This window comes from Dipteris shenzhenensis, chromosome 5, assembly GCF_047967505.1.
Source record: "Dipteris shenzhenensis isolate YYH24624 ecotype China chromosome 5, Dip_SZ_1.0, whole genome shotgun sequence".
Classification (NCBI taxonomy): Eukaryota; Viridiplantae; Streptophyta; class Polypodiopsida; order Gleicheniales; family Dipteridaceae; genus Dipteris; species Dipteris shenzhenensis.
Window position 1 is genome coordinate 35,113,956 of NC_141600.1, and position 12,920 is coordinate 35,126,875.

A 12,920-nucleotide genomic window follows, 5' to 3' on the forward strand; every position below is an offset into this window, starting at 1 on the left:
ACCTTCAACAATATCTCCAAGCATAAGCCGCAAAATTTCATCCTTTTTGTGTTTGCTCGCAATAAGTGTCCAATCTCCTTTGCATCCTTGATGTCCACCTACACCTTGGTGTCTTGGTCCTCAAACTATAAAGCCAAAACTAGACCTCACGAGTCACCGGAGTAATAATGGGAGTTGGTTTGATTGTGAGGCAATCTTACATACGTTAGATTCTAGCCTTCCAGTTTTAACATCGCCACAACACTCATATTGAGTTTACATCAAGAAATTAGTGAAGGTGTACTCGTTTAACTCACAGTCTAGAACAAAAGCGGTTAGCTCCCCGCTGTGATTTAAATAAAGTCCTACAATCGAGAGCTGACTTTAGGATATCCGACATCAAGAAAATAGTGAAGCTATACTCCTTTAACTCACAGCCTAGAACGAAAGCGATTAGCTTCCCACTGTGATTTAAATAAAGGCCTATATCATACTCTATGCAAAAATGGTAGTGCAACACATTCAGGACCTGATGGTACAATGCATTACACAGCAACAAAGACAAGACACATGGCATATTCGAATCGCATTAGCATCCTACATTATCAGATTCCAAGCTTCGACACCCAACCCCCGTCACTCGTCATGAAGAGAGCATCCATCATTATAAATTGGAATGATCAAAAGTTCTCACATTCAACAGCTATTAGCTTTGCTCCCTTACAAATGCACACAACTTAGTGTAAGTGAAACACACCAAAGGCACAATGCATGGTCAAAATTTTTACCACAATCCAGATTGTCGACGCAACCACCATGTCCACAGAACTTTTTAAACCCTAGTCAATGGCAATTCAAAGAATGATACAAGGTCACATTGATCTATTTACCAGAAGTTTTCTGCAGTGCTGCTCCTAAGACCTATATTCACAAAAGCATTCCAGAGCTACCTTAATGTTCAATCTTTGTACAACAGGTTGTTGCTCTAACAAAAGCACTAACCGACTCCCTCACAACTTGACGAGTCCACATTACAGAGGTTGATGCTACTGTCTACAGGCCAGATACTCAGTTTCACCCGGGTGATCCTGGCATGAATATCAACTTCTCCTTGCGCCATCTTTCAGTTTCATGTACACCTGGTAATTTGCATGGATGCTTAAAATTGCTTGATGTATTTATCGACAGCCTCAGTATCTGAAATGGCAAGGCAAGGTTGATGAAGGTTATCATTCAATTAAGGATTGAAAAATTGCAGATGAGATGATTTCAGGGCATGGGCATTGTGTCTGTTGTTATCCTTCTTCTGGGAGGGGTTTTTTCGGCAGGCTGTTTCTGCAAGTCCATGAACTCTGCACCTCGGTTTGCAAATAGCCGACGCAGATTGATGACAGAAAGTTCACTAAAGCTACTCACAGCCAGGTCTGCTTGTGTCAACTCATACCTAAACAGAACAATCATCTGTTATAAGATCGTCTGTTATTTGAAAGCAAATGGGAACATGTAGGGCCCACGGGCACATGCATGCGCATGCTTCGATACGCATATGCACACAAGTTCTTTTGTTCAATGCACGCACAGACCAAATTTGGAAGAGAACAGATGGGAAGGGGATGGGCAAAGAAGGGAGATAGGGGGAATTACAAATGTTCATTTCTAAACGTTTATGCTTTGAAGAGTAATTTGTGGTCATGCAACAATGCGCCTATGCATTAGCTTCACATAAACACACACGTGCACACATCACAAACACACCACCCCTCCATGACCTGACAGACACTTAGAGGTCCTAGAGGTGTTCTGTAGAAAGAGAAACCTGACAGTCAACCTTGGGAAGACCAATGTTATGGTCTTCAACACCTCACATGCAGTAATCCGACAACTTAGTTTCACTTATCGAGCCGAGCTAGTGGAGATAGTGCGGTCCCTACACGTATTTGGGAGCAGCCTTCACAGGACCCCTTTTCACTATGACACATGCAGCCCAGGCATGACTCACACGGGGACAGGGTGCTCTGGCCCGATCGGATAGACTGTGTTTCCAGGCACACTGCACACATGCATGGGCGCACACACAAAGTCAGCTCCTTAGCAATGACAAGGTTGGTGATACTTGAACATAAACCACTTACGCAGGATGAGATCCAATCAAGGCCACAGCTTTCATAGAGCAATTATGAGCGGCTGCTATACCCCTTGGATCATCTTCAAAAACTACACACTTGGATGGCGGACGATCAAGCTACAACATACAATTAAAAAGGGGCATCAAAACCAAAATTATATACTATTGACACAAAGTTGAGACCTAGATAGGCAGACAACAGGACTAATTTTGAACAGAATTTCACATCACATAGTGAAACAAACCCATTTTATAATTCCAAAATCAGCAGGAAGCAGAGGATGTCACCTTCACAGCAGCAGATAAAAACCTGTGAGCCATAGATTCCATTCCATCTTCTTGAGTAATAACAGCCTGCACCATTACAAGCCAGACATTAGGATACAAGAACTACCAAGTTATACAAAAAGGATCTTTACATTGAACCCACAAAGGGCTCAGACAAACCTGGAAATATTTGTAAAGCCCCATTCTCTGAAGTGCAGCAAGAAGGTTAAACCGATCTAATGACGATGCAACCGCACAAGGAACCCCAGCCGTCTGCAATGCCTCCAGCCATTCCTTCAGTCCCTCCGTTGGAGCCCGTACCTAAGTCAGAGATGGTATCAGCATGAGATACACATGGAGAAGTAAACTGCTAGAATCATAACAAATACTTACCTTGGACAACTTTTCATAGTAAATCTCAGCAAGACGCTCTTTGAAATGCTCCAATTGACTCTCTGCTTCTACCCAGCAAAGCACCTAAGAAGCATGGCATAAAAGATTTAAAATGAGATGGGGACACTACTGCTACTCCTGATGTTCTAGAAAGACGAGACATATTACATTCAAAACATATGAATATTGAGCTTCCTTCCGAAAGACATTTTCAGAAACAGCATTAATTTCAGTTACTAAAAAACCATGAATCTTAGTTTCAGACAAAATGCTGCATATTTTGCAGTTAAAGTTTGTCACATATATTGTTAGAAAACATAGGGTAGTTGCTTGCTATAGGTCAAGTCCCTTGCAGTGGAAGATATACCCCGAGACACTTCAAGACAGACACAACTCAACTGTGTGTGCTTACTGAACTATAAAGAGAGTGACACAGATCCAAAAGAGAACTTAGAGGTACAGCCAAAATGGACTATATATAAAGGTACATACCGAGTACAAACTGCCAACAGATGTACCAACAGCTTCAGTAAACAGCCAATGAGATAAGGTACCAAATCCAGCTCCCATTCTTGCACCCTCTGTGGATGACTTGTCTTTTGACATGTGCCTCTATGTAGGTTTCAATATCTTCTCAAAGGTAGAGCAATCCTGCAAAGTTCTGCTCTAGGGTTCCCTCCTGACAGAGCTCCCTCCTATGCACCTTCTCATGCTCTCCTACAGGCTGCAGATATGCACCTAGGTGTGCTCGATTTCTGTGACTTCTGCTCCTGCAAGAACTGCTCTACTATACTGATCACTGGATTGGCTTCTGCTCCAGTCCGGAAGATGCTCTGTAGACTGAAATTCTTTGATAATGGAACCCCAATTGGGGCTCATTGTACAGCGATAGACCCCCCCAACTGACCAACCTGTTGTATAAACTGCCCATGTGGCAGCGAATCTATTGCCCACATGGAAGCTCTAAACCAACCCCCTATTTCCCACCCAATATTGTACGGCATCCTCCCCCATACTTGTCATATAAGTGCTCACAAGTGGGGAGCTGACCCTCATATTCCAACACCCCCTCTTGCCAATGCACAGTGGGCCCACACCTATGTCGATACAGTTGCTCCATCTGCTCCCTTGGTGAAATTCTCTGGAACAAGTCAAAGGTGTCTCTGAATTCGGGTCCATGACTCCGCAACTCCATGCACGTTCCAAACCTGCAACACCGACCATTTCTGGCCCCGAAGATAACGAACATGTCACTCAACCCAAGTACCAAGAACAGATCCATGCAGTTGTTCCCCTCATAAGTTGAGAACATTCCAAATGCTGCAAAGCACCCAGTCTCCCGCGTCTATTTCTACCCGTGTATGAACTAACACCATCTGTAAACTTATCCACTTGACCTCCAGCAGCTATAGGCATGCTCCTTTGATCCTTTGGATCACCAATCTCCACCTGAAAAGTTTTAACTAGTTCACCACTTGGTTCTTCCAAGCATATTGCAATTGGGTAATTGTGGTGAAGCCTCCCAATCACCTTATGGACAGAGGCCCAAACTCTCAAAAGTCTGCATCATCTGAAGGACAAATTGATGTAATGGGATCTAGAGTCCTAAGGTCTAAGGTTGTGAGTGTGTGAACACATGGTGTGCCTAGATAGGTGTTAGTAGGTGTGATTGAGTGAATCTAGGTGTGTGGGTTGTGATTGAGAGAATCATGGCACTGATTGAGAGATTTGTGGATCTAGATCCTCTAGTGAGCTCATATGTGATGTCACTATTGGATGTAACTGGAGCCTATATATTGGGCATGTCTCTCTTGAATAAACTCTCTTTTTGCTTCACTTGCTCAATCCTTCTTGCAACTCCAACATGTGGTATCAGAGCCTTGGTTCACTCTCCTTGAGACCTCATTGAGTGCCATGTCATCATCTTCTTCACCATGAAGTTTTTGAAGCTTTTCTTCCTCTTCTTCCCACGAAATTTCCAAGTGCTTGTTCTCTTTCATCTCTGAACCATTGTTCCAGCCCTTTCAGGTATATATTCCCCTAGCTAAGGCGCACTTCCACTTGAGAGGAATTGAAGGAATATTGCCTCTACAGCCCGTGCTGAGATTCGCTCCATTCTGCGCCATTTCTTCAAATTTAGCTTGCTGGAGCCACCATTTCAAAAATGGTTTGAGGTGCACTTAGGCGACCCTATGGGCTACCTGCTGGTGAATTTTGAGGGCAAATGGTCAAGGGAATGAGAAGAAACTAAAGAAAAACCAGCCGGGTTTTGAAGAAGACATGTTTTTGGAGGTGGAGAAGATGCTGCTTCCCCTAGAGGTGTGACGCTTCATTTGGTCTGAGACTTGCACTGAGTCTTCTACTTCCAAGTACCTTTTATTGCGCAGCAAATTCCCTCTGCTTGATTCTTTGTGGAGTGAGGTAGCAATCCTCCAAGGTTCCTCTGTTTTCTACAAGCATTTCTAGACTATTTTTGAAGTTTGATGCTACACTAAATGCTAAGGTGATGCTTGAGGAGTTAAAGTACAAATCAGAGATTCAGAGATTTCTTTTTCAGTTCAGTTGAATGCATTTTTCACCTTTTATGTTGAGGATTGAGGTTATGATAGTTTAAAGTGGATTTCGAGTCATACTATCTTGTTGACTAGTTGACTAGTGTCGATTGACCATGACAAGAGCTTACATGAAGGACAAATATATCATGACTTGCACGATGATTTCCAATGGATATGAATGGTAGCTTGGGAGAGAAGAAGGAAAAAGACAAGATATGCCATCAAAGGGGGGTATTTTCCCGCATCTTCAATTTAGAATTTTTGCATGTGTGGTCAAGAAGGGTTCTCTGCCTTGGGATGTCCCCCTCAAATTATTGTTAGTCTTATGTGTTACCTTGTTGGATCTAAGGATATTCCCATGCATAGTCATTGTCTATCCCCCAATTGTAAACCAACAAACCAAAGTCAGAGTGAGATCATGTTGGGATGAGGATGCCCAAATGAGTCTACCACTGATGCAGCTAGAGTGAGCACCAAGTTGTGGATCATGTGTGTTGCCACTAGAGGTGGGCAAGCCATGAAGTTTCCCATGAACTACTGCTAGGATTGAGGTCATCAATTTGTGGGGGGGAATGAAGGACAAATTGATATAATGGGATCTGGAGTCCTAAGGTCTGAGGTTGTGAGTGTGTGAACACATGGTGTGCCTGGATAGGTGTCAGTAGGTGTGATTGAGTGAATCTAGGTGTGTGGGTTGTGATTGAGAGAATCATGGAACTGATTGAAGATTTGTGGATCTAGATGCTCTAGTGAGCTCATATGTGATGTCACTATTGGATGTAACTGGAACCTATATATTGGGCATGTCTCTCTTGAATAAACTCTCTTTTTGCTTCACTTGTTCAATCCTTATTGTAACTCCAACATCATCAACCTCTAAGGGAATCTTGTAAAAGGCACTGAATGCCTCCATAATAAGATCTCCCCCTCTGTCCATACGGAAGGCTTTCACCCTCCATTCTCCTAACAGCTGAGAACTAGTGATAGACAATTACCCCAAAGCAAACTGCTCAAGCCTCCAAAAAAAATAAATTGATAGCACATACCTCCCAAAAGCACCATCGACCATCGTGCACTTCAGTGTTCTAAACTACCCATGGTGAGCTCAAAGTGCCCACCTTCATTTTTGCCAATGGTACTGGCTCATTCCTAGGTTCTATGCTTTGAGCAACATCTCCATGTTTAAGAACAAAGCCCAAGTTCATGATCCATTCCACAATGTCCTACATGAACACCATCACATGTGGGTCTGCAAACCTCACCTCAAGGATGCTGGTGGAGCAACGGCTAAGAGAAGTTGAACGACTACTACGTTTGATGTATTATATGATTCGGTTGAGTTTGACTAATCCTCCTTTGCTTGATCAACCATCTTCCTCCTGCAATCCTTCGCAAGGTATCTTGGCTTGTCACAGTAAAAGCACTTTCTTAACTTCTTTTTCTTGCCTTCATCTTTTGTGGAGTCCTTGTCTACTTGGAATCCTTCTTTCTTTATTGTTGCTTTCCTTTGCTAGACTTGCTCTTGGCCACAAAAGCTTGATCGTTATTATCCACTTTATCATACAGCTTCATTTGATCCATCTCGAGAACCAATAGGCCAAGTTCTTCAAGAGTAATCAATGGCTTCGTTCATTCTCCAACTGTGAGAGTCATCACCCTTGATAGCTGCCTGAAAGCTTACTGATCATCAGATTCCTACATGCATGTTCTACATGCAAATTCTACATATGATTCCTAGATGCAAGTTCTACATGTAGAGAGAGAAAGTCTTACAATTCCTACATGCAGAGAGAGAATCTCTCCAACTTGTATAAATATCTTATAATGGAATGAAGTCACAGTCAACCAAGTATTGGTGAAAGAACTACCTAATGATTGGGAATAGCTTGAGCATGATCACAGTCATCCCAACTATCATCCTTATGAGGAAGGAAGTGGCATCATCCTCACCTATTAATTATTGTCCAACTTTTGACTAACTACAAACATCTAGAATCTTCACTATGTTAAGTCAGTGCTGACTATTTCCCCATTGTTAGGGTAAACAACTAATTTTGGAGTGTGATGATATTCACTATATTCTTGGTCTCATAGAGATCCTTTAAGATCTCCCATGCTTGCTGTGATATATCCGCCAATTAGATATGGCGTATCACAACGTCCAGATTATCATGAAGACAGTGACTGCATCACTTAGTTTTCAATCCTTCACCTTATCTAGATCTATTGGAATTATGACCTTCCCTATGGCATTCACCACGTCTACAGGTTTCAAAGCCATTCCTTCCATCACCTCCCGTATCTCTCTTGCTACCAGATTGGATGTAAACTTTACTTTCTAGATTGGATAATTCGTTCCATCCAATTTTCCAGCCTCACTAAAGTTTAGTATGAATGAGCTGATCAACATGGAAAGGGTATAGATGACCTAAAGGAGAATGCTGCACTGACTAAAAGCCAAACAAACACGCTTGAAAGAGGAAGTTCCTTCTAGGTAAGTACACGACACTTCAGCTTGGAGAAGGTGTTGGAATGGACACCTCCCCATCTATAAGCCCCCAAATGAGGAGAGCGTGGGGGGAGTGGACCTAACGCTAGGACTACCACATGGGCATCTGATTGGATGCCATGTGGGCAGCATCCCCAGAGAAGAAGTCATAGAGAGGGAGCTGCCACTTGGACAACACCTCACAAGAAAGCAACAAGGAGAGGAGGGGCTGCCACATAGGCAGCACATGAGCTGCCATGTGTGAGAGTTTGGGGAGAGAGAGAGAGAGAGAGAGAGAGCAAGAGAGAGTGAGCTTGACAGATGAAAGCTTGAGAGCTTAGTTACAATAGAAGAGTGTGAAAGTGTACAACTGAAACACTTAGAGATAAGGTTTTGTCCTAGTGACAAAACCTTAGTAGTCACTAACCATAGTTAGTGAACTAACTGCGGTTAGGGGAAAAAACCTCTTGAAGAAGGAAAAGTGTCCCTAACTAGCTTATTAAATTACATTGGTCACTGCTGAATTATATCTATAATTCTAACACCCCCCTGCAGTGCCAATGTCATGTACAAGGCTGATCAATCACCAAACAGATATAAGTTCAAGACACTGTGAAATGCCTCAAACTTTTCACGTGGTAATGCTTTGGTGAAAATATCTGCAACGTTGTCATGTGTGGAGACAACGATCATACTGATCTCTCCTGCATGCAACTTCTCTCTGACGTAGTGATAGTGAACCTCAATGTGCTTCGTGCGAGCATGAAACACTCGATTCTTTGCCACTGCAATGGCACTCTGACTATCAGTGAGAATTGGAGAAGGACCCTCCAAAGACAGATGAAGATCAGCAAATAGATGTCGCAGCCAAACACATTCAACTGTTGCTGTGAAAGCTGCCTTGTACTCAGCTTCACATGATGAGGTAGCCATTGTAGATTGTTTCTTGCTCAGCCAAGAAATGCAAGATTTACCCAAAAAGAAACAATTGCCACTAGTGGACTGCCTAGTGTCATAATCACCAGCCCAATCTGAATCACTATAGCCATGCATCTGCAAGTCACCCCCCCTGGGAAATAACAAGCCAAAAGACTTCGTGCCCTGCAAATAACGGAAGATGCGCTTAACTACCTGCCAATGCATCGTTTTTGGGCTGTGCATATACCTACTCACCTGAGATACTGCAAACTGAATATCAGGTCTAGTGTTGCAGAGATATATGAGGCATCCAACAGCCTGACTATAAGATGTGGCATCAACTGATTCTCCTGTATCATGCATTGTGAGTTTCAGCCCCGGCTCCATGGAAGTGGCTATGGGCTTACAATCATGCATGTTAAATTTGTCCAAGAGTTTCTGCACATACTTGGACTGAGACATAACAGTGCCACGTCTCTCTTGAGAGAACTGGATCCCCAAATAAAAGTGAAGCAGCCCCAAATTTGACATGTCAAAGGTGGTCTACAAATCAGCTTTGAAATCTGCAATTTTATCTTCATTGGACCCTGTGAGCAGTAAGTCATCGACATAAAGAAGGATGACTAAAATTTCCCCCCCATCCATCTTGATGTAGAGGGTGCTCTCAGTAGGACTATTGTGCAGCCCCTTGCTGGTCAAAAAGGCATGAATCTTGGCATACCATGCACGAGGGGCCTGTTTCAGCCCATACAAAGCTTTGTTTAGCTTGCATACCTGAAGTGCATTTGCTGTAATTTCAAAGCTTGGACGTTGTTTGACATACACCTCTTCCAGCAAGTCTCCATTTAAGAAGGCTGTTTTTATGTCCAACTGATGAACATTCCACTCAAAATGTGCAGCCATTGCAATAACAGATCGGATGGTGGTCATCCGGGATGTAGGAGCAAATGTCTCCTCATAATCTATGCCCTTTTTCTGAGCATAGCCTTTAGCAACCAGCCTTGCCTTGTATCTGTCAATGGAGCCATCTGGCTTCCGTTTGACCTTGAAAACCCATCGTGTGCCAATGGCATGTTTACCTGGTGGCAAGTCTACAACATCCCAAGTCTGATTTTTTTCAATGGACTGCAACTCATCGTGCATGGCATTCATCCAATGCACATTGTCGTTTGCTTCTTCGAATGTTGCAGGCTCCTCTTCATCAAGAAGAGTACCTACATATGCTGATTCCACTGAATTAGCACCTTCCATGAGCCTTGCTGCACTGCGAGTCCTGCCAGGTAATGCAGCATCAATCTTACTCTCCATGAGAGTCTGTAACAGCCAGTTTGGGACTGTTTTTGCTGCTTGTATGTCTGCAATTTCTTGCTGCACCACCTGTTCCACTGCCTGTGGAGGTGGCAAGACATCCTGTGGTTGAACTGAAGCATCGGGAGGTGGCTGTAAATTCTGATTTGCATCAGAAATATCAGCAAGGGAACCCAAGGCAACGGGTAGCAACCCCTCAAAGACATCCTCTGAAAAAGAAGGCATATGAAATTCAGCCTAAGTGTGAGCTGAATTTTCTGCAAATATCACATCTCTACTGACAATGATCTTGCGTGTAGCAAGATTGTAGAGACGGTACCCCTTGCTTTCTGCACTGTACCCAACAAATATGCACTTAATTGCCTTATCTGACAACTTGTGCCTAAATTCAACTCGCACATGAGCATATGCAAGGCATCCAAAGACTCGGAAATGATCCACTGAAGGCTTTCTCCCATTCCAAACCTCATGGGGAGTTTTTGTTTTCAAAGCCTTAGTGGGAGCCCGATTTAAAATGTAGTTGGCACACATCAGACCTTCAAGCCAGAATTTGTGAGGCATGTGTTTGCTTTTCAGCATACATCTGTCCATCTCCATAAGAGTTAAAACCAGACTGAGAGTGGAAAAACAGCTATCTCTTCACGTCAACGACGGAATTACATTATCCAAAGCTCTCCCTCACTCCCTCTCACTCAACATACACTAGGGCCCAGGACAATTTGTCGGGCTGGACCCCCCCAAAGGTCTTTATTCATAGCAGAAAAACTGTTACAGACGTTCAGCATAGAGCTGTCTTGTAAATCTCTATCTCTAAAACGTGAAAAGAATTCCTTCTTTTACAAGAGCTTCAAGCCCCATTCAAATTGGCAACATGCCACTTGTCTGAAATTTAGACTAAAACCTATTACAAGCCACTAAAGGGCCATTCTGGAGTCTTCAAAACTCTCGGTCACACGAACCGCTTCCTAGATGCTTGTCAGGCTCCCATTTCGCTTAGGAAAAATAATCCTTCCTAGTATCTGCAACAATTAATTAAAGCGCACCACCATGGTACCCATTAATTGTTAGCGCTTTGCATGCAAATAACACACTGTGGACTAATCCTAGTCACGGTGGGCGTCCCCACTGAACACATGTGCACATCTAAACAAATATATATATACAAATAAATATATATATATTTTCTCTGGTTGACCGGTGCCAACACTCTCGATTATAATTAAAGAGCTTTGACCAAGGGTCAAGGCGCCTTAATTATAGCCAAGTCTCTCCAACCGGAGTTGGCACATCTTGGTTAACCGGGGTTAACCCTCTTGGCGCATGCCAAGTCTTGTTGACCGAAGTCAACACTCTCTGACCACAGTCAGATTTACTTGACTGGAGTCAATACTTTGACCATTAAAATAACTCTTTGACCGTAATTAACACATATAAAAACTCTTTAATTATGATCAAATAAATGGTCAACTGTACTTTGACTTAGGATATTTACATTGTGGTGACAAGAGTTCTATTTTTCCTCTCAGCTTTGCCATTTTGCTGACAGGTCAGCCTCACTGTGAACTAATACACAATACCCTTGCCTTTCAGAAAAGCATTAAAATCTGCAGACAAGTATTCCCCACCTCTATCTGTGCGCAATGTCTGTATCTTGAGTCCGGTTTCATTTTCAACCATGACTGAAAAGTGTTTAAACACCATGAACACTTCTGATTTGCGCTTCAGCCCAAAGACCCAAGTGAAATTGGAGTAATCATCAATAAAGGTAACAAAGTAGAAATGACCACCCAATGATGGAGTCCTCATGGAACCATAGACATCACTGTGTATAAGCTGTTTTTGTGGACAGCTTTAACTGAACCATCCTTTTTGAAGGGGAATCTATGCATCTTGCCTAAAATGCACCCTTCACAGGTATGTGGAGGAGGTATCTCAAGAGGTGGCAATGCATCAACCATAAAGTGCTTCTGAAGTGTTATCAAGCTGTTGTAATGCATGTGGCCATATCGGGCATGCCATAATTATGCATTTTGCATGGCAGCAGTAGGGGTAGAAACTGCAAGAGCATGGGCTGCTCTTTTCTCAAAAAGATCAAGCTGAAAAATCCCAAGCAGCAGAGTACCAGATTATCTTAAGGCATAATCATTTTCCCTGTCTCGGACAGCACATTTGTCATCCTCAAAGATGACCTGAAATCGAAAACTGAGCCATCAATGGCAGTAAGCTCAACTTCTCCTGTGCCACGTACTGAATATGACGAGTTATTGACACAAGTGACTTTCTTAGAAACAAGAGGTGGATGCAAGGAAGTAAAAACACACTTCCTAGAGGTGATATGCTTGGATGCACCGCTGTCAAAATACCAAGTGTTCAGTGTTTCATTGACACTGAAAGCAGATGCATCCGTAGAAGAGTCATAACTGCAAGTCAAAAATGCATATGTATCATCATTACAAGTGGCTGTACTATCCCGAGCATCTGGAGCAGCCAGCCTAGAATCTGAAATGCAAGATAAAAAGGCATAATCCTGTCCAACAAAGTTGGCTGCAGCATCCCCACTGTCAGATGCATGAGGAGCTGAATCTGAAACAGCCATACCGGAGCTGTTTTTCTTCTCTTTTGCAAGCCTTTTCCTGCATTCTGCAATGTGATGACCTGGCTTTTTGTAGTAATGACAAAAACCCTTCTTCTTGGGCTTACTTGCATCATTTTTAGCCTTTTGTGAAGACTGTCCTGACCCACTGGAAGGCTGATTTACTGATGTCTTTGCCTGTCCCTTTGTTTTTGACTTAAAACTTTGAGAGCATAGCTTGTTCACCTGCACGTGAAGCCAAGTTTTTTCTGGTCTGCTCTTCCTGAAGCAGAAGTCCTATCAATTCATGAAAAG

General features: G+C 42.9%; 1 protein-coding gene across 1 annotated transcript in view; it reads right to left on the minus strand.

Annotated features, from left to right (window-relative positions):
* Positions 1 to 797: 797 nt before the first annotated feature.
* LOC147901943 (Haloacid dehalogenase-like hydrolase (HAD) superfamily protein) overlaps positions 798 to 12,920 on the minus strand; it is a 60,526-nt gene continuing 48,403 nt past the window's right edge. The window contains exons 7-11 of the mRNA XM_087374561.1: positions 2,765 to 2,848; positions 2,552 to 2,692; positions 2,393 to 2,458; positions 2,112 to 2,221; positions 798 to 1,423 (exon numbers count right to left, since the gene is read on the minus strand). Of these exons, the coding sequence (XP_087230687.1) occupies positions 1,249 to 1,423; positions 2,112 to 2,221; positions 2,393 to 2,458; positions 2,552 to 2,692; positions 2,765 to 2,848 (576 nt within the window). The 3' untranslated portion in view covers positions 798 to 1,248. The remainder of the gene's footprint in view (positions 1,424 to 2,111; positions 2,222 to 2,392; positions 2,459 to 2,551; positions 2,693 to 2,764; positions 2,849 to 12,920) is intronic.